This window comes from Lacerta agilis, chromosome 7 (genome assembly GCF_009819535.1).
Source record: "Lacerta agilis isolate rLacAgi1 chromosome 7, rLacAgi1.pri, whole genome shotgun sequence".
NCBI lineage: Eukaryota > Metazoa > Chordata > Lepidosauria > Squamata > Lacertidae > Lacerta > Lacerta agilis.
Window position 1 is genome coordinate 11,070,654 of NC_046318.1, and position 23,448 is coordinate 11,094,101.

General features: G+C 42.7%; 1 protein-coding gene across 1 annotated transcript in view; it reads right to left on the bottom strand.

Moving 5' to 3' along the window:
• Window positions 1-23,448, bottom strand: part of FBXL7 (F-box and leucine rich repeat protein 7) — a 144,278-nt gene that overhangs the window by 102,769 nt on the left and 18,061 nt on the right. The window contains exon 2 of the mRNA XM_033154373.1: window positions 15,485-15,574. Within this exon, the coding sequence (XP_033010264.1) occupies window positions 15,485-15,574 (90 nt within the window). The remainder of the gene's footprint in view (window positions 1-15,484; window positions 15,575-23,448) is intronic.

Genomic DNA, 23,448 nt, shown 5'->3' on the forward strand with positions numbered 1-23,448 from the left:
GGGGGAGAGAGAGAGATTCAAATTTGTTTTCCCACATACATCACATACAGCAGATTTCCTGCTTTCTCTACTATGTTTGTCAAGAATGAATCAGAACTACAATCCACAGAACAGGTTAGGGGAAAAAACTGATCCTATGGCATACACAGAAATCCTAGCCTGCCTCTTCTTCTGGGGGAAAGATGATGTTAATAAAAAAGAGACTAATTGTCTTTATACGGTATTCGTAATGCTGGAGTAATGGCATTTGACTAGAACTGGGCTTCTCAATCTGAGAGGAGCCCCCAAAAACAAAATTGCAAGTTTATCCCATCTCATTTGCCAGTTGCTTAGTGAATGGATCTTGCTTCACATTGACCGATACAGCTGCCTCTAGTCTTGGAAAGCTTGGCTGAAAGTGTATGATATTCTGAAGGGCTCTCTTCAAAGGCAGTGTTAACAAAAGTTCTAAAAAGTGAGGTACGCCTGGCTGAAAACACAAAGAAACTTTAACACTGTACATGTGAATATCTGGATATCCTCATTTTGCAATGCATAGGAGGCATCAAACAGACATTTCAGTTGCTTATTTGAATGCATTTTTATATATTCCAACTGCTTTATTCTTTGGCTGATTACATTAAATAAAAAGAGAGAGAGACAGAAGGAAATTAAATCCAAAACATCATGTGAACTACTGATAGTGGTTGTACAATCTGAGAATAAATAAAAAAGGCAGCAGTAAGAGTGCCTGTCAGACACATTTTGCAAGCACTAAAATAACAGTTTTGCTAAGGAGGCGGCAGAAAGTGTAAGCAAATGGGATTGCGTTATTTTTGGAACCTGACATTGACTGTTCATAATATAAGAACCATGCAACATTTGTAAACTCCTTGTTGTTGTTCAGTCGTTCAGTCATGTGCAACTCTTCGTGACCCCATGGACCAGAGCACGCCAGGCACGCCTATCTTTCCCTGCCTCCCGCAGTTCGGCCAAACTCATGCTTGTCGCTTTGAGAACACTGTCCAACCATCTCATCCTCTGTTGTCCCCTTCTCCTTGTGCCCTCCATCTTTCCCAACATCAGGGTATTTTCTAGGGTGTCTTCTCTTCTCATGAGGTGGCCAAAGTATTGGAGCCTCAACTTCAGGATCTGTCCTTCCAGTGAGCACTCAGGGCTGATTTCCTTCAGAATGGATAGGTTTGATCTTCTTGCAGTCCATGGGACTCTCAAGAGTCTCCTCCAGCACCATAATTCAAATGTGATCAGTCTTCTTTATGGTCCAGCTCTCACTTCCATACATTAATACTGGGAAAACCATAGATTAACTATACAGACCTTTGTCAGCAAGGTGATGTCTCTGCTTTTTAAGATGATGTCCAGGTTTGTCATTGCTTTCCTCCCAAGAAGCAGGCGTCTTTTAATTTCGTGACTGCTGTCACCATCTGCAGTGATCATTGATGCTTTTGAATTATGATGCTGGAGGAGACTCTTGAGAGTCCCATGAACTGCAAAAAGATCAAACTTATCCATCCTTAAAGAAATCAGCCCTGAGTGCTCACTGGAAGGACAGATCCTGAAGTTGAGGCTCCAGTATTTTGGCCACCTCATGAGAAGAGAAGACTCCATAGGAAAGACCCTGATGTTGGGAAAGATGGAGGGCACAAGGAGGAAGGGATGACAGAGGATGAGATGGTTGGACAGTGTTCTCAAAGCGACTAGCATGAGTTTGGTCAAACTGCGGGAGGCAGTGGAGAATAGGGGTGCCTGGCGTGCTCTGGTCCATGGGGTCACGAAGAGCTGGACACGACTGAACGACTGAACAACAACAACAACGAACATGGTGGGTAGCAAAAATACTGCTAAATGATTGCACATCCTTCTGAACTCACCAGGCCACTGAAGCCTTCTTGGCCATAGCTGGTTGTGGGTGAACTGAACTACTGATCTCTCTTATCACTCATTATTGTACTGCACCATCTAACAATGATACTTCTGATTACACATCCTTTCAACTAATTATTCAGCTGCTTCCATGTAAACCACACACATTTTGGTTCAACGCAGTACACTCGCAATTGTTTTATCCAATGTGTTGCCCCTTATCAGACAAAAGGGTATTTTTACAGATGGAACTTCGTGATGATCCAAGTGTCACAGGGACACAGGGTTGAACATGGCAACGCTCCAGGGCCAAAGAGGTCAGAATGCTATTAAAGTTGTGCCGTTCCATTCTGATTTGCTTTGGCAAGATTTCTGTCCTCTGGGTTGTGCTAGCTTTGCTCTCTAGCTAAAGTCCTGGAACAAGTCCATGAGTTGAAATCTGCCAATGTACAGTATTAGGCTGACCTCTAAAATACTAATAAGAAGAAAAGTCATGTAGGAAAAAGTGCAATTTGATACGGTTAGCCATTCACTCCTAAAACTGCTGTCTGTGGGCATAAGGTTAGATAGAAAACATAGTTCTCTAAGCACCCAAAGGTGATTTTCAAAGCTGAACAAGTATGATACGTCAATTTGGAGCATACTGTATTTTTTCATGTATAAGACTATATTCCCCCCCCCCCCCCGTCCCAGTTTTTTGAGTTTAAAATCGGGGGTCGTCTTATACACGGAATGTTGCAATTAAATATATAAATAAATTTATTTCTTGCTTTTGGGCTCAAAAAATAGGGGTCGTCTTCTACATGGGGGCGTCTTATACATGAAAAAATACGGTAACCTCAACTATCAAAACCATGCACTATAAAAAAACAACCCTGAGATTATGCCTTTTAGTGAAAATCTGCAGAACATCATTCATTCAGCCTTTATTGGCATAATATAGACAATAAAATCATAAAAGAGTTTATTGTATTATTGTAGTAAACCAAGTGACTCGATCAATTTGAACAATATGTGGTGGCAACGTGTCCCCTCTGGGAGCAAGACATCTTATTTCCATTTCATTTTCAGCTGGCCAGTATGCGAACATCAGGTCCAATTTACTACTTCGTACATCACAGCAGGCACTGCTTAGGCTTCATGACGAGTTCCATTAAACATGTTTTCAAAATGTGAGATCAATTTCAGCAATTTCGGTTAAGAATTTGACCTCTCCATAACTGGTTTCATTTGCCTAGGTCCAAGCGCTTACAAGATCCAAAAGCATTTTTCATTTTTATTAAATTACAGATTGCCCAAGAGGTTTCCAAAATTTATTAACTTAATTCTCTTTCTTTCTTTCTTAAAAGGTTCTTATACTCGCTTCGCTGAGCCAAAAAACTCTCAATTTACTTATCTGATTTATTTGCCCTTAAAGATCTCGCTACTTTTCCTAGAGACTGTTTATTTCTACACTCTACATCAAACCAAGAATGGTTTTCCAATTTCTGATAACATAGTCCCACGGCACAGCACTATAACCAGGAGACATCAGGGCCGATATATTTCAGATCCTCTTGGAGTACACCATCCCAACATCTCCATTCACAGGCCTCCTCGACTGTATCAAAAAGCTATGCACTCAAGGAGGATTACCGACAGCACCAATTTATTGCATGCTGGTTGCATGGAACGTAGTTATGCTCTGCCAAATATCCCAGGTGACCCTATCAAACTTGTGATCAAGAGGTTGTGATGGTGTGACATCAATTTTTGTAAGAAAAAAAGAGCAAAGTCATATGCTGGGAGCTGGGTGCGTGAAGAGATGGGATCTAATATACAGTGATCCTGGTTTGCCCAAGCGTACATACTCAAATTGTAATTACAAACAGTGCCAATTTTATTAGAGAAGCTGACCATTTAATAACCTGGTCTGTTTCAGGTGCAAAATATATTTCTGGAGCCGGACCACTGTCAGGAAAACGGAGTGGCCCAAAGATGATGATGATGATGATCATCATCATCATCATCATATTTATACCCTGCCCATCTGGCAAGGTTTCCCCAGCCACTCTGGGCAGCTTCCAACAAAAGATTAAAAACACATTAAAACATCAGATGTTAAAAACTTCCCTATTGCTCTCCCTGGTTTATTCAAGTACAGTCATACCTTGGTTGTCAAACGGATTCCATTCCGGAAGTCTGTTCGACTTCTGAAAACGTTTGACAGCCAAGGCGCGGCTTCCGATTGACTGTAGGAACTTCCTGCAGTCAATCGGAAGCCGCAGAAGTCGTGTCAGACGTTTGGCTTCCAAAAAATGTTTGCAAACTGGAACACTCACTTCCAGGGTTGTGGCATTCGGGAGCCAAAACAGACGTGTACCAAGGCGTTCGACAACCAAGGTACGACTGTATGTTTATATTAAACTGCTTATTGCTTGCCCTCCTTTTTTACCAGCATTTGAACATGAGGCATAATTGTGGCTTTCGGTGAGTGAACAGGTCTTTTCCATCTCTGCTGTGCGTCTCTGAGCCTTGCAGACATGTTTTAGTGTAGCCTTGGAGAAGATTAAATTAATTGTGACTTCCTCTCTCTTTCTTTGCTTTGGACTTTTCCACAACATCGCTGAAGCCGCCTCGAACTTGGCAGCAAGTGAATTGTAATATGATGTATTCACGTCTGCCTCGCTCAGCCAAATTGGCCGGTGCTTCAAGGAGCAAACGAGCAGGACATGGAGAAAGCTTTATCCCACATTCAGAAAGCTGTGGTCTAGAACAGTGGCAAGACATCCAACTTCAGCATATCCCAGTTTAGCATGCCCAGAGCTGATAAACTCCAGCTGTCAGGTAAGTGACATACTGCAGTATCTTGAAGAATGAGCCTCATTTACAGATCATGGGAAGAAAGCAGGATGTCATCGTTTTTATTTTTAAGACAGATTGGTTCACCTCCCTTAACAGAACTCCATCACCCTAGCTTACTGCAATTTGTGTTTTCCATGGATGAAGCCTAACCTTCCTTCTTAAACAAAAGGCAGATTGACTTTGGGAAAAGGCAGGGGAAGGAAAACGTTGCCTACATTTTGGGATAAGCTTCCTGGGAGCTTTTCTGTCCCCTCTGTCAGTCTCCATGCAAGCATATTTACAATGAGGAAACTGGAAATATCTTGGAGCTTAAGTTACAAATGGAGGGCTGCAGTCAGAGATTTGGCTGGTTATTTCAAGTCAGCATGAACTTCTCCCTTTACATCTAAAAGCTCCTGGCAACACTCAGCTCTTTTCTCTCTTCATTTTCCCCACCCCACCCCCTTTTCCTTTCCTTCTCCTATCATTTCCTTAGACAGCTGCTTCTTTCAACCTAAACATCTCCCTCCTGCCGTTGGCTTCTCGGGCACCTGTTTTCTGATGCTGCTAGTTCATCACTGATTCCTTAGGGCAGTTGTGGGAACCCTGGGCCCTCCAGATGTTACTGAACTACATCTCCCAGCATGCAGGGTCACTGGACAGAGGAGAAGCAGCACAGCAACACCTGGAGGGCCAAAGACTCCCCACAATTGTCCTAATAGAAATACAAGGAAATAATTTTACTTCAACATGGCTAAGAGCCATCAATCAAATTCTTGCAACCCAAGTTGCCCATCCTGGACTGCCACGCCCAGGTGCAGTATCTTATCATAATGATAATAAGACCTACATTGGCTCCCAGCACGTTTCTGAGTACAATTCAAAGTGTTGGTGGTGACCTTTAAAGCCTTAAATGGCCTCGGCTCTGTATACCTGAAGGAACATCTTCACCCCCATTGTTCAGCCTGGGTACTGAGGTCCAGCTCCGAGGGCCTTCTGGCGGTTCCCTCACTGCGAGAGGTGAGGTTACAGGGAACCAGGCAGAGGGCCTTCTCGGTAGTGGCGCCCGCCCTGTGGAACGTCCTCCCATCAAGGAAATAAACAACTACCTGACTTTTAGAAAACATCTGAAGGCAGCCCTGTTTAGGGAAGATTTTAAATGTTTGATGTTTTTAATATTCTGTTGGGAGCCGCCCAGAGTGGATGGGGAAACCCAGCCAGATGGGCTGGTTATAAATAATAAATAATAATTATTAGCTTCTTACCACCCAGCCACCCAAAGCTTGACCCATGTCAGCACTGTAACGTACCAAGATGGGGCACACATTTCACGTACCTGATATTTATTACTCAATAAGCTTGAAACCGTCAGAATATTGGTCCCCTCTGTTAACAACAGAAGCGCAAGAGCAAGTTTCCTGGTAGTTAGAACACCGAAAAGTTAATGCAGCAGGCATTTGCCTGCAAATTGCCTTTGCAGTTTTAACATTTGGATCCTCTTTGCAGCTCATTTGTCTTTTTCTCTCCATTCAAATGTTTAAGTATGTTGTTCTTGGCAGACCCAGCCCATGGAGCAATGTACTTTACAATGGGTACATTGAGCAGTATGAAGCACAGTAGTGCCTAATCTTGTAAGCAAACTATACAAATGTCTTGCATGCTGCAACTGCAACGCTCGCCAACTTACTTGCGGCACATCGGCCCCTTTGCAAGGAACGGCAGCAACGTGTTCTGAAGGCTAAGCAGTAAACAGAATTAAGAACAAACAGCCTTTTCCCGAAGAGCTTCCAAAAAAAGGCCCTTTACACAAACCACTGATATTCAGTGCTGTGAGATCTCCTCCACTTTATGCTCGTCAGGTTATTGAATACTTTCCCCATCCCATGTAGTTCCATTTATCTACATAACACACACACGGTTTTGGTTTTCTAATAATTTGGATATCCCACTAGGTCTTAGATTCTCAAGCTTTGTCCCAACCCCTTCCTGATACTGGGTTTTTGGTGGCGGCGTTGCTGCCATTTTCTTGCTCACCAAAGGCAGCTAGCAACTGATCTCAGTTGTGTACAATGTGATGGCTGACAACAGTGGTGGACTTTGTGCTTTCACATTTCAGTGGTGCCCTGTGATGCACCAAAATGCAGGGGGGGGCACCTCTTGCCTTCCATTCTACATCATAGTTGCAGTGCCTCCCAGGCTCCGCGCCCAGTGCAACTGAACCAGTGGCATTCTGCTAAATCTGCCTCTGAAGAAACATGTCAACTGGACTCCACAGGGTAATAATAATAATAATAATAATAATAATAATAATAATAATAATAATAATATATTATTTATACCCTGCCCATCTGGTTGGGTTTCCCCAGCCACTCTGGGCAGCTCCCAACAGAATATTAAAAACACAATAAAACATCAAACAAGCTGCCTTCAGGTGTCTTCTAAAAGTCAGATAGTTGTTTATCTCCTTGACATCTGATGGGAGGGTGTTCTTAGAATTATGCTGCTGTCACGAAGGCCCTCCTCATTTGTTTTGTGACTCCCTCTTACTTATGCAGAAAAACAATGTGTGAGGGTTAACATCTGACAAAACTGTCCGAGGTTACAAGTGCCAGGCACTCAGTTCAGAGACCATGAATATCCCAAAGTCTTCCGAGTGGGAACATTGGCCTTAGGCCTTGGCAGACAATCCTGTCCACTTTCAGAACTAGGGGTGCCAACTTGAATAAAATATTGGGGGGCAGGTAAGCCCCACACCACATAATCGATCACATGATGTGATTTATTGAGGGGAGAAAGGACCTTGGCCCCTAGGAGTTGGCTCCTATGTTCAGAACAGAAATAGTGCCTGTGGCAATAAGAGTACCGGGTAGTTCTCAAACTCATCCATATCCTTCCTCTCCATTCCACGGGGAGTCGTCACTTAGATTTTTTCCATTTTTCCTTTTTCTTTTACTGTGGGATCTAATAATACCCAGTTCAGGTGTTGTCACATAGTGAGAGGTAGGAGAGTATGAGCACACAAAAGACCTGTTCCTTTTCTCAGCGCCTGAGAAAGGTTACAGACATTGCCCCAACAAGCACCTTGGGAATCGGTTCACAAGACAAATAAGATATGCAAGATCAGTCAACTACAAGCAAAGTTTTGTTTTGTGCAAAAATAAAAATATAGAATGTAGAGTTTGAGTCACACTGGCTCTGCGGTTTTAACTTGCTCCAGTAACTTTTCCAGAGAAAGAAGAGTTTACACAAATGCTGGTATTTGCTTCATAAGCTTCGATATGGAGCTAATAAAAAAAGATAGGTTTTGGCGTTATATGGAAAGTGCAGAAAAAATAATAATCTATTTAACACTCCAAAAACCACACATTCCAGGCCTAGTTTTGCCAAAGAACATTGGCCTCTATCTTCACCACAAAGTAATTACAAGCTCTTCTTCACTTGCCCTCCAAAAATTATTTGCAAAAAGAAATCTCCACAGAAAGCAACCGCAAGTCTGGACAGCATGCCCATCCTGGCTCAGCACAGAGAACTGGTTCTCCTATCAGTCAGTTTCACAGCTTAAAAGTATGAAGAATATTTAAGAGGTTTGGGATCCGTTCTATATCCTTTGGTCCACCAGGTATTAAGTTCAAGACTTATGTCACAACTAATAGATTTCAAAATGAGAGTAAAAGCAGAGCTAGCGTTGACCACACAATAGGCAGCAAAGCGAGCGATCATATATCACGCTGTGAGAGGAGGCAGCTGCAAACTGCTACTTTAGCTGGCCGCTCTTCTTAGATCTTATGAACTGTATATGAGCTCAGTCCATCTTTTGTGTGCACAAGGCTGCTCACTCCTCCAAATGGCAAGAGGGTTGAGGGACAGCCGCTAGAGCAACGTTTCCCAAACTTGGAGCTCCAGCTGTTTTTGGACTACAACTCCCATCATTCCTAGCTAGAAGGACCAGTGGTCAGGGATGATGGGAATTGTAGCCCAAAAACAGCTGGAGACCCAGGTTTGGGAAAACACTGCTCTAGAAGGTTGGTTTACTTGGGACAAGTAGCTGCTTGAGGAGAACTAAAATAAGCCGAGAAAAGAAGTGTAAGGAAAGGTGGGTGGAAGCCCCTGTGTGTCGTCATGTGTGTATCTACCAAGTTTAAGATTATTCTCAGCACACAGAGCCTGGTTTACATGTGGCTGCTTTTGATATTCTGGACCAAAGTCACATTTCGTAGAGGGTGTGTGTGAAAATGCTTCTCTCCCAGATTGCATTCATCTTCAGAGGGCGGGCTATTTTCTTAAAAAATGTTCATTTTACTTGAGGATTAAATGGCGTACTCTTGGTTTAAGGCACACATACCCCCCCCCAACACAGAAGGAATCCTGGGAACTGTAGTTTATTCCTCACACAGCTACAATCACCAGCACCTACAGTTTCAAGATTCTATAGGGGACATGCTTTAAATGAATGCTATTGTGTTTTTATATGTGTTGGAAGCTGCCCAGAGTAGCTGGGGCAACCCAGTCAGATGGGTGGGGAAATAACAACAACAACAACAACAACAACAACAACAACAACAACAACAACAATATACACACTCCTAGTTTCAACTAGAGGTGCTTACGAAATTCTTGCTAGATTTAGAGATTCTAAGTTCTTTGATCTTGCTTTCAGAGCGGCACCAATTTACCAACAATCCTGGCATTATTTCACTTTTGATTTCTGAATGTTATTCATACAGTTGCAAATGCGTTGTCTGCTGCAGTTTTCAGTCTACAAATCCCCTCTAATACATAGGCACATTGATTAAATGACAGCACTAGAGGCCAGACTACATGTTATGTTAAATGCTTAATTTAGCTTTGCTGTCAGTTTTTTTTAAGTAGTTAGGTTTTTTTATTAAAAAAAAAGTAAATACATGAGGCTATGATGCAAACCAAGAGCAAACATGCATCACTCCCAAAAGCAATCTTAGAATATTTCCAAGTTAAACTATAAAGCAGAACACATGGGAGTGAGAACCCATGGAACAAATAACTAGGAAAATCCTCTCTCTAGCTCTTAACCAATAGGACGCATTCTTTACCTTGAATGTTTCAGAGTTTTTGGCCTTCCTTCCATCTAAAGTGAGCTTTAATTCTCCTTATTGGCACATTCCAAATTGTAGCTTTACACCCCAATGTAGAAATCCCAGTGCTTACAGTTGAACATGAAACCACAGGAAGCTTACCTGTGTTTGGAGTTTTGTGTACCATGACCAACAGGGAAACTCCTTCACTCGTGCAAAGCTAACTGAGCATGAGCTAGTTTATAATATCACATAAAAAGCATGTTATACAGAGTATGAGAAAATCCATTTGGAAAATATAAGAATCTCCAGCACAAGATAAGGCAGTTGAGATGGGAAGAAATGTGAGCACAATCTATAGGCAGGCTCTCATTCCTGCATGATAAGGTGCACCTTCAAAATCCCTCCTTGTACCCACCTGTTAACATGGTACCCCACAGCAGCCTTCTCCAATCTGATGCACTCCAGATATTTGGACTCTAATTTCCATCAACCCCAGGCAGCACAGTCAGTGGTCAGTGATAATAGGAGCTATAGTCCAAAAACACTAAGCTTCCCTAACTGAGGCCCAGTGCCGAGGGCCTTCTGGTGGTTCCTTCGCTGCGAGAAGCCAAGTTACAGGGAACCAGGCAGAGGGCCTTCTCGGTAGTGGCACCTGCCCTGGGGAACACCCTCCCACCAGATGTCAAAGAGAAAAACTACTACCAGACTTTTAGAAGACATCTGAAGGCAGCCCTGTTTAGGGAAGCTTTTAATGTTTAATAGACTATTGTATTTTAATATTTTGTTGGAAGCCGCCCAGAGTGGCTGGGGAAACCCAGCCAGATGGGCGAGGTATAAATAAATAAATTACTACTACTACTACTACTACCTTAGAGGCCTCCATCTCAGAAGCCCCAGTGCAACTGCAGCCGCCCTTTTGTTTTGATGCCTCGAAATGGTTGTGCCACTTAAGTGAAGAGGCACCTCTCAATGAAAGCAGAGTGAGCTACGGAGACACAGCTGCAGTGCCTACGAAAGGCTCTGTTTGAGAGTAACTGCTGCTGAAGCAACATCTGAGCTCTGCTCTCATGCAGTATTTGGCCTGAGCCCTGCATGGAGCTGTCCAAGGTACACTTGTGTTGCCTCGGGTGAGCTCAGCACTCACACTAAGTTGGGCAATGCTGCGCTAGAGAAGGGGAAATATGCAAAATTCACAGCATTTAATGGGTTTAATATAGGTCCTGGCTCAAGCCTGATTTGCAAGCCAGGAGCAAAGACTATCAGTTACCACACACAAGGGAAGGAGAGTGCACACGAACCCAAGACTAGTGCTTGTTCCGCTTCATAGTGCCAAGCTATGATTTGGCACCGTGTCTGAATGGCGCCTCGTGCTATTACCTCTTCAAATGAATAATTAGAAACCCAAATAGTGCTTGGACTAGTCAGAACGTGAAATTGCATAATTAGGAAAGGTACAGTGAGTCAATGTAAGACTTTGGAGACTAATCTGTGAATCGATTCCTGATGAGAGAGCCAGTGTGGTGTAGTGGTTAAGAGTGGTAGACTCGTAATCTGGTGAACCGGGTTTGCGTCTCCGCTCCTCCACATGCAGCTGCTGGGTGACCTTGGGCTAGTCACACTTCTTTGAAGTCTCTCAGCCCCACTCATCTCACAGAGTGTTTGTTGTGGGGGAGGAAGGGAAAGGAGACTGTTAGCTGCTTTGAGACTCCTTAGGGTAGTGATAAAGCGGGATATCAAATCCAAACTCCTCCTCCTCCTCCTCCTCCTCTTCTTCTTCTTCTTCTTCTTCTTCTTCTATTTCTTCTTCTTCTAATCACGTCCCAGCCTTCTGGAGTTAGAAGAATTCTGTTCTGGCATACCAACAGAGGCATGGTGTTGGTATAGCACCATGGGCTTATCCAGATAAGCTTAATGGTACCCTAATTCCTCCAAATGCAACAAAGAAGTTGCTTTGGTTAGTTTTATAGTGACATCAGCATCCATAGATCTTTGCCTCATGGCTTTAAGAAAAGATTTTGTCCCAAGAAGCTTACAATGTAAATTTAAGCAGAGGAAGATACATGAAAACCAAGGGTGATCAAAGATTATTAGATTTTTGTTTAAAATCTTGCAGAGAGATTCCAGGATCCACAGTGGAGGATGAGAAAACGAGAGTGCCCAAGCTCAAAGGCCGCTCTTGATTTTATCCTAGATACAACCTCAGGGGTGGATTACCACCTAAGTCAGCTGAGAATGATATTTTTACCTCTGAACCTTTCCTGCTCCCTGACTCCCCCACTTTTCCAGGAAAGGAATTGGTTTGGAGTGGAGTCAGTTTAATATCTCTTGAGTGTTATGTTTAATAGACAAATTATATTTTTAAAAGCAAGGCCAAAGTGGTTGGTACAAAACAGGAATATCAAATGAAACCAAAACATACTAGTATAAAAAGCCTTATAAAAGAGGCACACACTTTGGGTTCCTGGGGCAGGAAACGAAGTACAAAGAGTTCCCATAATTCGCCTTCCCGAAATCTTTTTATTTTGCAAGTTTGATTTTGAATTTGTTTTTACAAGTCTGGAGAAAATAAGCCACTTGGGTACTGGCCGGAAGTCTCAAAACAGGCTAATGTGCGAAGCTTTATTCTACATTACTCATTGACAAAATACATTTTTTTACACCAGCCGGAGAGACCAGACTCTGGTCGTTTCTTATGGTAAACCAACCCCAGCCAACTAAATTGCACGAAAACGCCACACATTCTTTTGACGCAGTGAGTGGTCCTCGCTATAATACTTTTAACATAGAGTTTATAATCACTCGGTATGAATTATCTACGAAAATTTAATCAACCAAATAGTAAAATCATTTTTCATTGCCAGATCTCCACAAAAATACCCCCAAAGCCTAATATGGTCTTGAATTGCTTAAGCAGAAGCCAAGGCTCTCAAAGCAGCTCAGGAACAGTTTAATACAATAATACCAGCAACAGTGCCAAAAAAACAAAGACCAATAAAGTAAAGCAATGAAGCTGTCTCGACTATAAAATCTCAAGCAACACACAACACAGCAAAATTGTGCGTAGCTCTGAGCTGTGCTTTGTTAGGGAAGGTACCAGAATTCTGTTTCAGTTGTAAGGAGGCCATGTAGTGTAAGACAGTTCTAACTGCAATGAACCAAAGATCTGACTCAGTATCAAGTTGGCTTCCTACATTTCTATGTAGAAGATGGGAAGGCAAGCTGACTGAAAGTCTATGGCAGTGTTTCCCAAACCTGCTTTTGGACTACAATTCCCATCATCCCTGACCACTGGTCTTGCTAGCTAGGGGTGATGGGAGTTGTAGTCCAAAAACAGCTGGAGACCCAAGTTTGGGAAACACTGGCCTATGGAACTAGGCTTAACATCCCTCTGGGATATGGCACAGCTTCACAACCAGAACTTCATGCATGTTATCAGAGCACATGAGCTTTGGATTGGAGCTAAATCATTATGGCCATAGCATGTCTATGTGTACCCGTATAAGCAAGAAGAGCTTGCATGGCATAGCATAATGGTGAAGACAAGGGGGCAAGAACGCACCAGTTTGGCATTCCTGCCAGTGAGTCCATTCTGCCCTCGTCTCGGCCCCAGTTAACTGGCAAGGCCAGCTCCAAGGCTCTGCCCTGCTCCTGTAAAATGCATCCTCATAAAGTGGTTATACTTCCAATTGTGCTTGAAGATAGATCTCAACCTTTACATCTACCACATGTTTTCACCAAAACATCCACATTCCAAAGAGGACACATTTCCTCCTAACTCCAGGTGAGATTCATCAAAATTTCAAATCACCACTGAACCAGACGCCTCATTTTATGTACTTTATCGCTTGCTTGGCACAGGAAAACACAACATTCAAGTGTAGCAGATCAACTTCCAGAGTAATTCCATTACCACCTTTGAAAATAAAAGTCCAGTCCTCATTGTATTAAATGGAAGACCCAGCAAGGACAGTGCACTATGCCAGTGATGGCGAACCTTTTAGAGACCGAGTGCCCAAACCGCAACCCAAAACCCACTTATTTATCGCAAAGTGCCAACACGGCAATTTCACCTGTATATCTCATTTTTTCCTGTGTCTTTCACGTTTCTTCTTTATGACTGCTGTTGTAATAAATAATCCTTCATGAAAGTTATTGCATTACATTCTTCATTAAATTATCTTTACATTGATATACAATTTTATGGTATAACTCGGTGCTTTTTCTCTCCATTCAGTTCCTTTCTCTCTTAAGCCCCTTCTGTTTATTCATTTATTGAATTTGCACACACCCCCCTTCACGTGCAGGTTTCAGGGCAGTTCACAGCATAAAAATACTAGATGAAAAACACAAAATAACATAATGAAAGCAAGAACAAACCAATAACCCTTCCAATACTTATTCCATATGTAAACATCCACATTCACAAGATAAAAGAGTAAACACAAACCACGTGACCCAAAAAGGGCCACCCTTCCGCCTGCCAACGATTAAGCACCTGTTTATTGCAAAATGCAACCTGCACAAGCATGTTTACATGCACCCCTTTCAGTCCCAAAGGAAGTCGGCTGGCGGGAGTCCCGTTGACCCACCCCTCAGATACTCTTTATAATGGGGAACAACCCTCCAGAGAGGACGCCCATCCCTCACACCCCAGTGTCGCCCACCATGTCGCTCTTAATTCCCTGGCCTACACCTCACTCCCTTTGAGTCCCTGCCCGGCTTCCCTCCTCCTTATTCTGCACACCCTTACTCAGGAGTAAACCCCGCCAACCTTGGTGACGCTTCCTTCCTGAGAAAGGGCAGGAGGTTTCAAAGGCCCCCGCGTGCAAATTCCCATGCGAGATCACCTCCGTCTTGGATTTTTATTTTATTTTTTGCACTCAAGTCTCCTCCCTTTGTCAGGGGAGGCTGCCGCATTGTTGATGGCTCCTCACTCCTCCCCTACCCCCGGCACAGAAGCTACAGCACCAGGGCTACAGGCTTTGGATGCACGCACGAGCCCTCCTCCTCCTCCCACCTCCAGCACGGTGGGGCACGTGCCCACAGAGAGGGCTCTGAGTGCCGTCTCTGGCACACCTGCCATAGGTTCACCACCACTGCACTATGCTAAAGTGTGTTGAAATACTTCTTTTATCAGAATATTCCCAGAAACAAGAGATACTGCAGATGTTCCCTGGATGTCTCGGACACTGTAGAGCATATTCTCTTTTATTGTCCACTACACAGTACGCTGCGTGAACGCGTGTTGTCCCCCCTTTTGGACGGTTTGAAACTGCAGCATGGTGGAAGTGTTGGATTCTGTCTCTCTGACATTGACCAAGGGGTGACTGCGGGGGTAAGCCGAGTTTTTGGCAGCAGCGCTTCAAGGAGTACTTTAACAGGAGGAAATTCTAGATTTTACTAACACACACATACAATCAGCCTATGAGTTTAATTGTTGTTTCTTTGTGTATGTGATTCTTTCTCTCGCAATTTTACATGTAAATGCCTAATAAAGGTTTGATAAGTGAAATACTTCTTTTTGTAATGTCTCTTAAAGATATGGGTTTTTCCCCCAACTGTCACGAGCCCCCACATATTAAAGGAGACAAAATGTGAAAGAAAATATTAGCTTGAAAATTAATGCTGCTTTTCAGTTGTTCGTTGGTTTTTGCTCTTTTGTTTTTAGCTAAAAAGGGAAAAATATACCCCCCCCAAAAAAAAGTTGGACAGTAAAACAGAGACAAGGAATACCATTGGCATACCTTCACTGGTGGCGGCATTCTTTTGAGTTTTGGTTGGAGTATGATCTGTACTTGAACTCACGTCGGATGAGAGGCTTGAGCTGCCTTTACCTGCAAAGGAAAATCAGGAGCGTTAGAAAACGGTTGTTGTTTTTTTCCAAGCAACACCTTGTGTATGTGGTTATAGTTTTCAGCCCAGGTTGGGGTTTCTAAATTAAATGGTTGGGTAAATTCTGTACAAAAGCAGACAATCGTTCCAGTGGCCTTTACCCAAGTGTTCTAACACACTCCATCCCATGTGTCCCAAAGTGCTTTGAATAGCAATCAGTGCATGTCAAGCCACTTTAAAGCAGAATTCAGAAGTATTTTGTGATACAAGACAGAGTCAAGTCAGTCAATGTTTATTACTGCAAATAGCCAGCATAAAGATAGAGAACAACACTTCAAAAAATGTAACAATAACAACAATCCCATTGGAATTTGCTATTCTAAATAAGTATTCTAAAGCCAATATTAAAACCCATTAAGGTGCTGGAGAAGACTCTTGAGAGTCCCATGGACTGCAATAAGATCAAACCTATCCATTCTTAAGGAAATCAGCCCTGAGTGCTCACTGGAAGGACAGATCCTGAAGCTGAGGCTCCAATACTTTGGCCACCTCATGAGAAGAGAAGACTCCCTGGAAAAGACCCCGATGTTGGGAAAGATGGAGGGCACAAGGAAAAGGGGACGACAGAGGATGAGATGGTTGGACAGAGTCTGACCAAACTGCAGGAGGCAGTGGAAGACAGGAATGCCTGGCTTGCTCTGGTCCATGGGGTCATGAAGTCGGACACAACTAAACGACCAAACAACAACAACAAAGAGAAGAAAATGCGACAAGCAGCAACAAAAGCTGTTAGATGAAATTCACTAGCATGCCTTGTCATCTCCAGATATCCTGTGAAATTTTTAAAAAGCTAAGAACGTAAGAAGAGGCTGCTGGATCAGGCCAAAGGCCCATCTGAGATAGCTCAGTTGGTAGAGCATGACTTTTAATCTCACTGTCATGGGTTCAAGCCCTACAGTGGGCAAATGATTCCTGCATTGCAGGGGGTTGGACTTGATGATCCTTGAGGTCTCTTCCAAATCTACAGTTCGATGATGATGATGATGATGATGAAAACAACACACAAAATCATGCATTTAGATATAAATGAAAACAAGTATAGGGTCAAGATAGTTTCTGGGCTTTTCTGTCAAGCCTTAGACATGGCAGAGCAATCTTGCTGCACATAAAGCGTGCCTATATCATCAGAGAGAAAGCAGGGAATGGGAGCTGAATTCTCACAAAGATTTTATTAGCCCTTTTACTTTCTCAAACACAGAATTTGGCTATGACAGTGTAGAGAGTCAGAATAAAATAAGACAACTTGTGGAGCCGGGCAATCTCACAGTCAAGTTGCAAACAGCCGTTTATCCGAGACAGTTGGAACAAGTGAGAAGGAACTCCAGGTGGCTAGACAGGACTACAACTTTGTCAATTGAAAGAGGGCTGCTATTTTCTCCTTTTCCAACCATCAATATACCACAAACAACTATGTATGGGCAGGCATGTTAGGAAAACATTTTGGGGATGAGTAACTTGTGAAAATGCATTTGCAACACTGCTGTTAATAACATGTTCTGATATTAGAAACCACAAGACAAATTTAGCAAAACAAGCCCCAAAGTGACACCATAAGAAGTTTTGGAACAGTACTTTAAAAGTTACATCATAGGTTTAAAACAGTTCTTAAAACAACGCAAAATGAGTGATGTCGGCCACATATCAAATCAGAAAGGAGGATTCCTCCATACAGAGACAATCTATGAGATCATCTCTCAGGCATAAATATTTAACTGGTTTATGCCTATGTGCATGCGCATGTCGGACTCCATGTTTACACAAAGAGCAATTGTGAGAGATACTGACTTGCATTTGTGGCAGAAGGAAAGACCACACAAGGAGTCCCATCCCACTAGAAAAACAGCGCAAGGACATGATAGTTAAAACCCTTGTTTAGACTTTCACATGGGCTTCTTTTGAACCGGTGGAGGAGCACATTAAATGGCTGAGGTCAAGATCAAATGTGGCACACACAAAAACGTAAGTGCAACACAATGGGAGGGATGTTTCTAGGACCAAGGTGAAACTATGAAGCTCCCTTCTTGTTATATTTGCTCTTGGGTGTAAGCTTGTTACCTTTACAGTACTGAAATGTGGCTTTTTGCATGCTATTATGTCCGATACTGTTTTGCTCTGTTATTATGAAATTGTTTTTGTAGTGTTTGTTTGAAATGCCTTCCTGTTTTCTTTGTTGTGGGCTGCTTTGAGCATGATTTTTGTGTTTGTGTGTGGAAAAGTGGCATGAAGATAAAATGAATGCCTGAAGTGTCAACATGCACCAAAACACAAAGGGTAACATTAGAACCATGTTGAGGTGTCTGAATACTTATCAGTTTGAAGCTAAGTTGTGTGCCCAAGCAACATGACATGCTGCCCTCTTATCTCAAGTGACAGATAAATAAGGACTCTGGCAAGCATCCTGGGTTCAAATTAGGCCACAAATTCATTGCTTACAGGTATAAAAAGTAAAAGGTATAGGACCCCTGGATGGTTAAGTCCAGTCAAAGGCAACTATGGGGTTGTGGTGCTCATCTCGCTTTCAGGCCAAGGGAGCCGGCATTTGTCCACAGACAGCTGGGTCATGTGGCCAACATGACTAAACTGCTTCTGCCTCAACGGGACACAGTGCCAGAAGCCAGAGCACACGGAAACGGCGTTTACCTTCCTACTGCAGCGGTACCTATTTATCTACCAGCACTGGCATGCTTTCAAACTGCTAGGTTGGCAGGAGCTGGGACAGAGCAACGGGAGCTCACCCATCACAGGGATTTGAAACGCCGACCTTCTGATTGACACTCCCAAGAATCTCAGTGGCTTAGACCACAGCCCCACCCGCACTATCCAACAGGTTGGCCATGCTACACATACATAGTCCAATTAAACAATTGAGATGATCCGCTGTTTTTGGCATGAAGGGGCACCAGGTAAAGAATGGACTGATCTGGATCTCTTTCCACCCCAACAGCTGCTTCTCTCTGCCTGTTGATCTGTACTATTACAATTTTTCTAACTGGATCAAGAACACAGCCGCAGTCTTTTGGCCCACTGGCTGAATGAGTTAAGGAAAGGTAAGAGAGAGAAAACTAGGTAAATTACCAACAGAGGGGCAATCTAGCTCCAAGTGTTTTTCATTACTGATTTTCTCATCAAATGAACAATAAGCATCTAAGGTACCTGAGGATTCCCTGGAACATTGCCTGACCACCCCTATCTTATATGAAAACCACAACAGTAAAATACCTTGGCTGACAGAGAACACTCTGCCTTTTTCATTACTGAAATGAACAAGAAGCGAAGGAATTCGGCAGAATTATTTAAAAATACCACACTAGCCATGATTTAATAGACAGAAAAGTCTAATAGTATACTACATCTCGGCTTGGGGAACCCATGCTCAAATCCTGCCAGTGTTTGAAAATCAGGGACATTTTTGTTCTGGGAGCAGGGCTTACTTTTGTTTCCTCCAACAGTGCGATTCGATCACCCCATTTTTCAGATGGCTAATCTCACACGACCATTTCTAAGCTCAGTTAGTAGCCGTACCATATTGCATGAACATTATTCCAGGAGTCTCAAAGCAGTGGGAACCAGTAGCAACCATGAATGTGCAGTATGAAATGCAGTGGTACCTCGGGTTAAGAACTTAATTTGTTCCAGAGATCCTGAAACTGTTCTTAACCTGAAGCACCACTTTAGCTAATGGGACCTCCCACTGCCACAGCGCCACCAGAGCACAATTTCTGTTCTTATCCTGAAGCAAAGTTCTTAACCTAAAGCATTATTTCTGGGTTAGCGGAGAATGTAACCTGAAGCGTATGTAACCTGAAGTGTATGTAACCTGAGGTACCACTGTAGTGGGAATCCATGAGCTACTGACAGGAATACGGAAGAGAAGTAGGGCAGAAATCCTGAGTTGCCTTGCCTTCCTGCTCTCCCTCACCCCATGAGTTCTCATCTATTAGATAAAGTCTGGGGTCCTGAGGAGAGCATTGCCACTTCCTAAGAGCTCTTGGGACACAACACCAAGCCTTCTTAGAGTTGCCACAAGGCCATATGATGGGGGAAGATAAACTTATATCATTCTCCTTTAGCTCCCAAACCATGATGGAGTCTTTTCTTGGACTCAGGAGATATCCCAAGGTGTTCTAGATGCCGCAATGGTTTCAAGGAAACCTCCACTCAGCCCTGAAGTCATTACAAGGGAGTTTTATGGGCTGAAGGGAATAAAACTGCTTGTTTCTCTTCTATCGCTCAAGCTTCCAGCACTGGCCAGCCAAGAGCTAACTAGGCCTGTGTGCTGCTCTCTGCTGCCAGTTTGGGGCAGGGGGGAAGGTTGCAATTACCAGTCAACGAAGCTGCCTCTTCCATTAGCGCCCCCACCCCACCCTGAGCGGAAAATATTGTCGAATATGCAATATGACTTTCTCCCAATGCCGTGTGCCTAAAAGACTACTGTCAGGCAGCCTTTCAACTCTATAAAAGCCTTGGAAAAACAAGAGCCTTTCTCCAAGTCAGCCTTCCAGTCCCTGAGGTGATGGTCGCCATGCTTGCAGCCAAAAGCAACTGGAGTGAACTCTTAAGAGCCTGGCTGATAATGCAAGAGATTTCCTTTCCAAGGTCACGAGGGGTTGGATAAACTGCTTTCTTCGATCCGGATCCAACAAGACATGGAAAGAAATGGCTTGTTGCTGCTGCTGTCCTGGTAGATTTCTCTACAGCTCTCTGAGCACGCCCAGGATTAGCAGACTTCAATTTCTCCAGTTCTGGATTTGTGGAGCTCTTATTATCTGAGAAATCACTAACCGCACTCAAGCCTCTATGTATTTGGCAACTCCTCACAATCACAGAAAGCCACAGATTTCAAAATTGTGATATATTTCAACAGCATTACTTTTTTTTAAAAAGAGGTCTCCTCATCTTATAGCTGTGGGAATGTGCTCTAAAGGGTGTAGGCAAATTACATATAAGATCTCAGAAGCCAGTGTGTGTTTCAAACAGAAACATCAAACGATCAAGGTTATGGTTTCGGTTTAATGAAACCCTCCCCACAACTAACAGAAGTAGGAAAAAAATATGCAAAGGAAATATATGTGGATTTGCTGAATTTAAATTTGGCATTGAGCAAAGCATAGAATTTTTACTTCTTAAGATATGGCTTATACATATCACTATAAAAAATACTGGGGCCAATTTTGATAATATGGCATCCTGTGGGCGAGGATAAAAATTGCCCCTCCGCCCAATAGATGTTATTTTCACAATACAGTCATACCTTGGATCCCGAACGCCCTAGGACTCAGACGTTTTGGCACGCTTCTATGATTCTATGATAACCCACAAACACATTCAAAAAGCCACACAATGTTAATCAGCCGAACATCTAATGAACAGAAACATTTTATGCACTATAAAGGTAAAGGGACCCCTGACCTTTAGGTCCAGTCGTGTCTGACTCTGGGGTTGCAGCGCTCATCTCGCGTTATTGGCCGAGGGAGCCGGTGTACAGCTTCTCGGTCACATGGCCAGCATGACTAAGTCACTTCTGGCGAACCAGAGCAGCGCACGGAAACGCACTATACCATGTGTCTAAATACAATACTGGTATTCACATATTATAAAAAGTAGAAAATCTCCATAAAAAACAAAAAAAACACATTATTTTTTAAAAAAACAAAAGGCACTAAGAACGTTGATAGTTTGTAGAAGCAAAAGCTTAAAGACAGCTGTTTGTGTATAACATAGAAACTAATATGAACTACGGGGCATTAGAAGCATAAATAAATAAGATCATACATATGAGAAGAGGGATTTCCTCAGCTTTGGAAGAAAAGGGCAACTTGCTAATCATAATATGCTTATGAGAGACTACTTAAATTAGATTAAAAGCAAGCCACAAACACGTGATTTTACAATTAAAAGCTCCATTTTTAATAAAGGGCATGATCTCCTTGTCAGGAAAGGCTTTTCCCTAGCAGCCACCCTCAATCTTTCTAAACAACCCTGCCAACTGACATACTGCAGAATCAACACACAAAGAACATAAGGTCATACATAGCCTTAAATCATTTTTTTTTAAACACAGATAGCGTAACTGGATAGATACACTAAGGTGCAGTGCAGAGTTTAACTTTTTTATTTTAAAAATCTGCATACATAGCAGAGTGGCCTAGATTATAATAACACACTTTTGGAAGATTTGAATTTTGGAACAAAACTCCCCGTAAGAGATCCTACATAACAGCTCATTCCTCATCTCCAAGTCATTACACCCTTTTTTTGTCTAGAAGTAAACTTTGTCCTCCAAAATTATTGACCGTTTCAGAGGTCACCAACCTAGCAATGGCTTTCATTGGTGCCCCTGAGCAGGTTCCCAGTGTCTGAACTTATATATATATATATAATAGTCTCTAACCATAGCTGTCAACTTTTCCCTTTTTTAAAGGGAAATTCCCTTATTCCCAATAGGATTCCTCACAAGAAAAGGGAAAAGTTGACAGCTATGTCTCTAACCCTCCTAGAAAGTTATGGGGCAAAACGTGCAGGTACTTTCTAAGCAATTTCTGTGAAATGAGAGTGACAGTGATGTTATGACACGCTTCATTTTGTTTTATGTCATGCACCACATGGCAGCCATTTTGTGACAGGTACCCCCAGCACTCTCTCAAAATTTGAAATGTGCCCCCGGTTCAAAAAAGTTGGAGAGCCCTGCTGCCTATTTTTGTTGTCATTCTTAAGTGTGTACAAAACATGGTAGTGCCAAGTTGTTCAAGATAGAGTCCATCTATAGAAAAAGGTGCTGAAAGAAACAAACGGAAGAATTTGTTGTGAGGGGAAACAGAATCCAACTCCCTGTTCTTTCATGCTAGCATTTAGCAATGTGAATATTGCAGACTCGATAAATTAATTGCCTTCCATTGGAGAGGCAAGAGGTTCTGGCCATTTGCCTACCGTAACAGCATAAATCCAACTTGAGTTGGCTTTGTCAGTCAACTCGGCTTCCATCTGTATGCATTAACCGAGTTTTGTAAATAAAGATTTCTCAGTGCAAGTCAAACCAGAGAGAACATATCCAATCTGCGCTGATGGGAAATGTCAAACTGAAAGATTGCTTTCAGGAATGGATGTAAAAGTTTCCGAACCACGCTACCTGAAAGTAAGTTCCATTGACAATGTCTGAAGTAACACATTCATGCTCAGAAATGAATGTACATGCTTCACCGGTGAAGAGGCACAAACCCATGAAGTTGAACGCCTTGCAAGTCGAACATTTTGGCTCCTGAACGCTGCAAACCCATAAGTGAGTGTTCCAGCTGGCAAACATTCTTTGGAAGCTGAATGTCCGACAGTGCTTCAGTGGCTTCTGATTGGCTACAGCAGCTTCCTGCAGCCAATCAGAAGCCGCACCTTGGTTTCCAAACATTTGGAAGTCGAACGGACTTCCGGAACAGATTCCATTCAACTTCCGAGTATTGTAGCAGTATTGTAGCAGAACTATTTGGCACACATTCACCGAGCCACATGGCTGTGGCTAGATCGATAGCCAACAGTCCTCAGCTAGCTGGCGAAACAGAATGTGAGGTGTAGACCTTTTAAAAATCAAATTGCACATGGATTCAAAATGTCACTTTAGGATAAGGCCTGTCAAATAGCTCTATGTATCATATAGGAGCCAGGTCTAAGCTTTTACAGACATGGATGTTAGCATTTTGTTATTGTTCTTGAGTCGTCTGCTATTAATATACTGTAACCTTCCTTGAGCTGTCCGAAGGCAGCTGACTACAGATGTACATAAATAAAATAAACAGAAGGTAAAGTTTAAGGAAAGCTGAAATGGAAA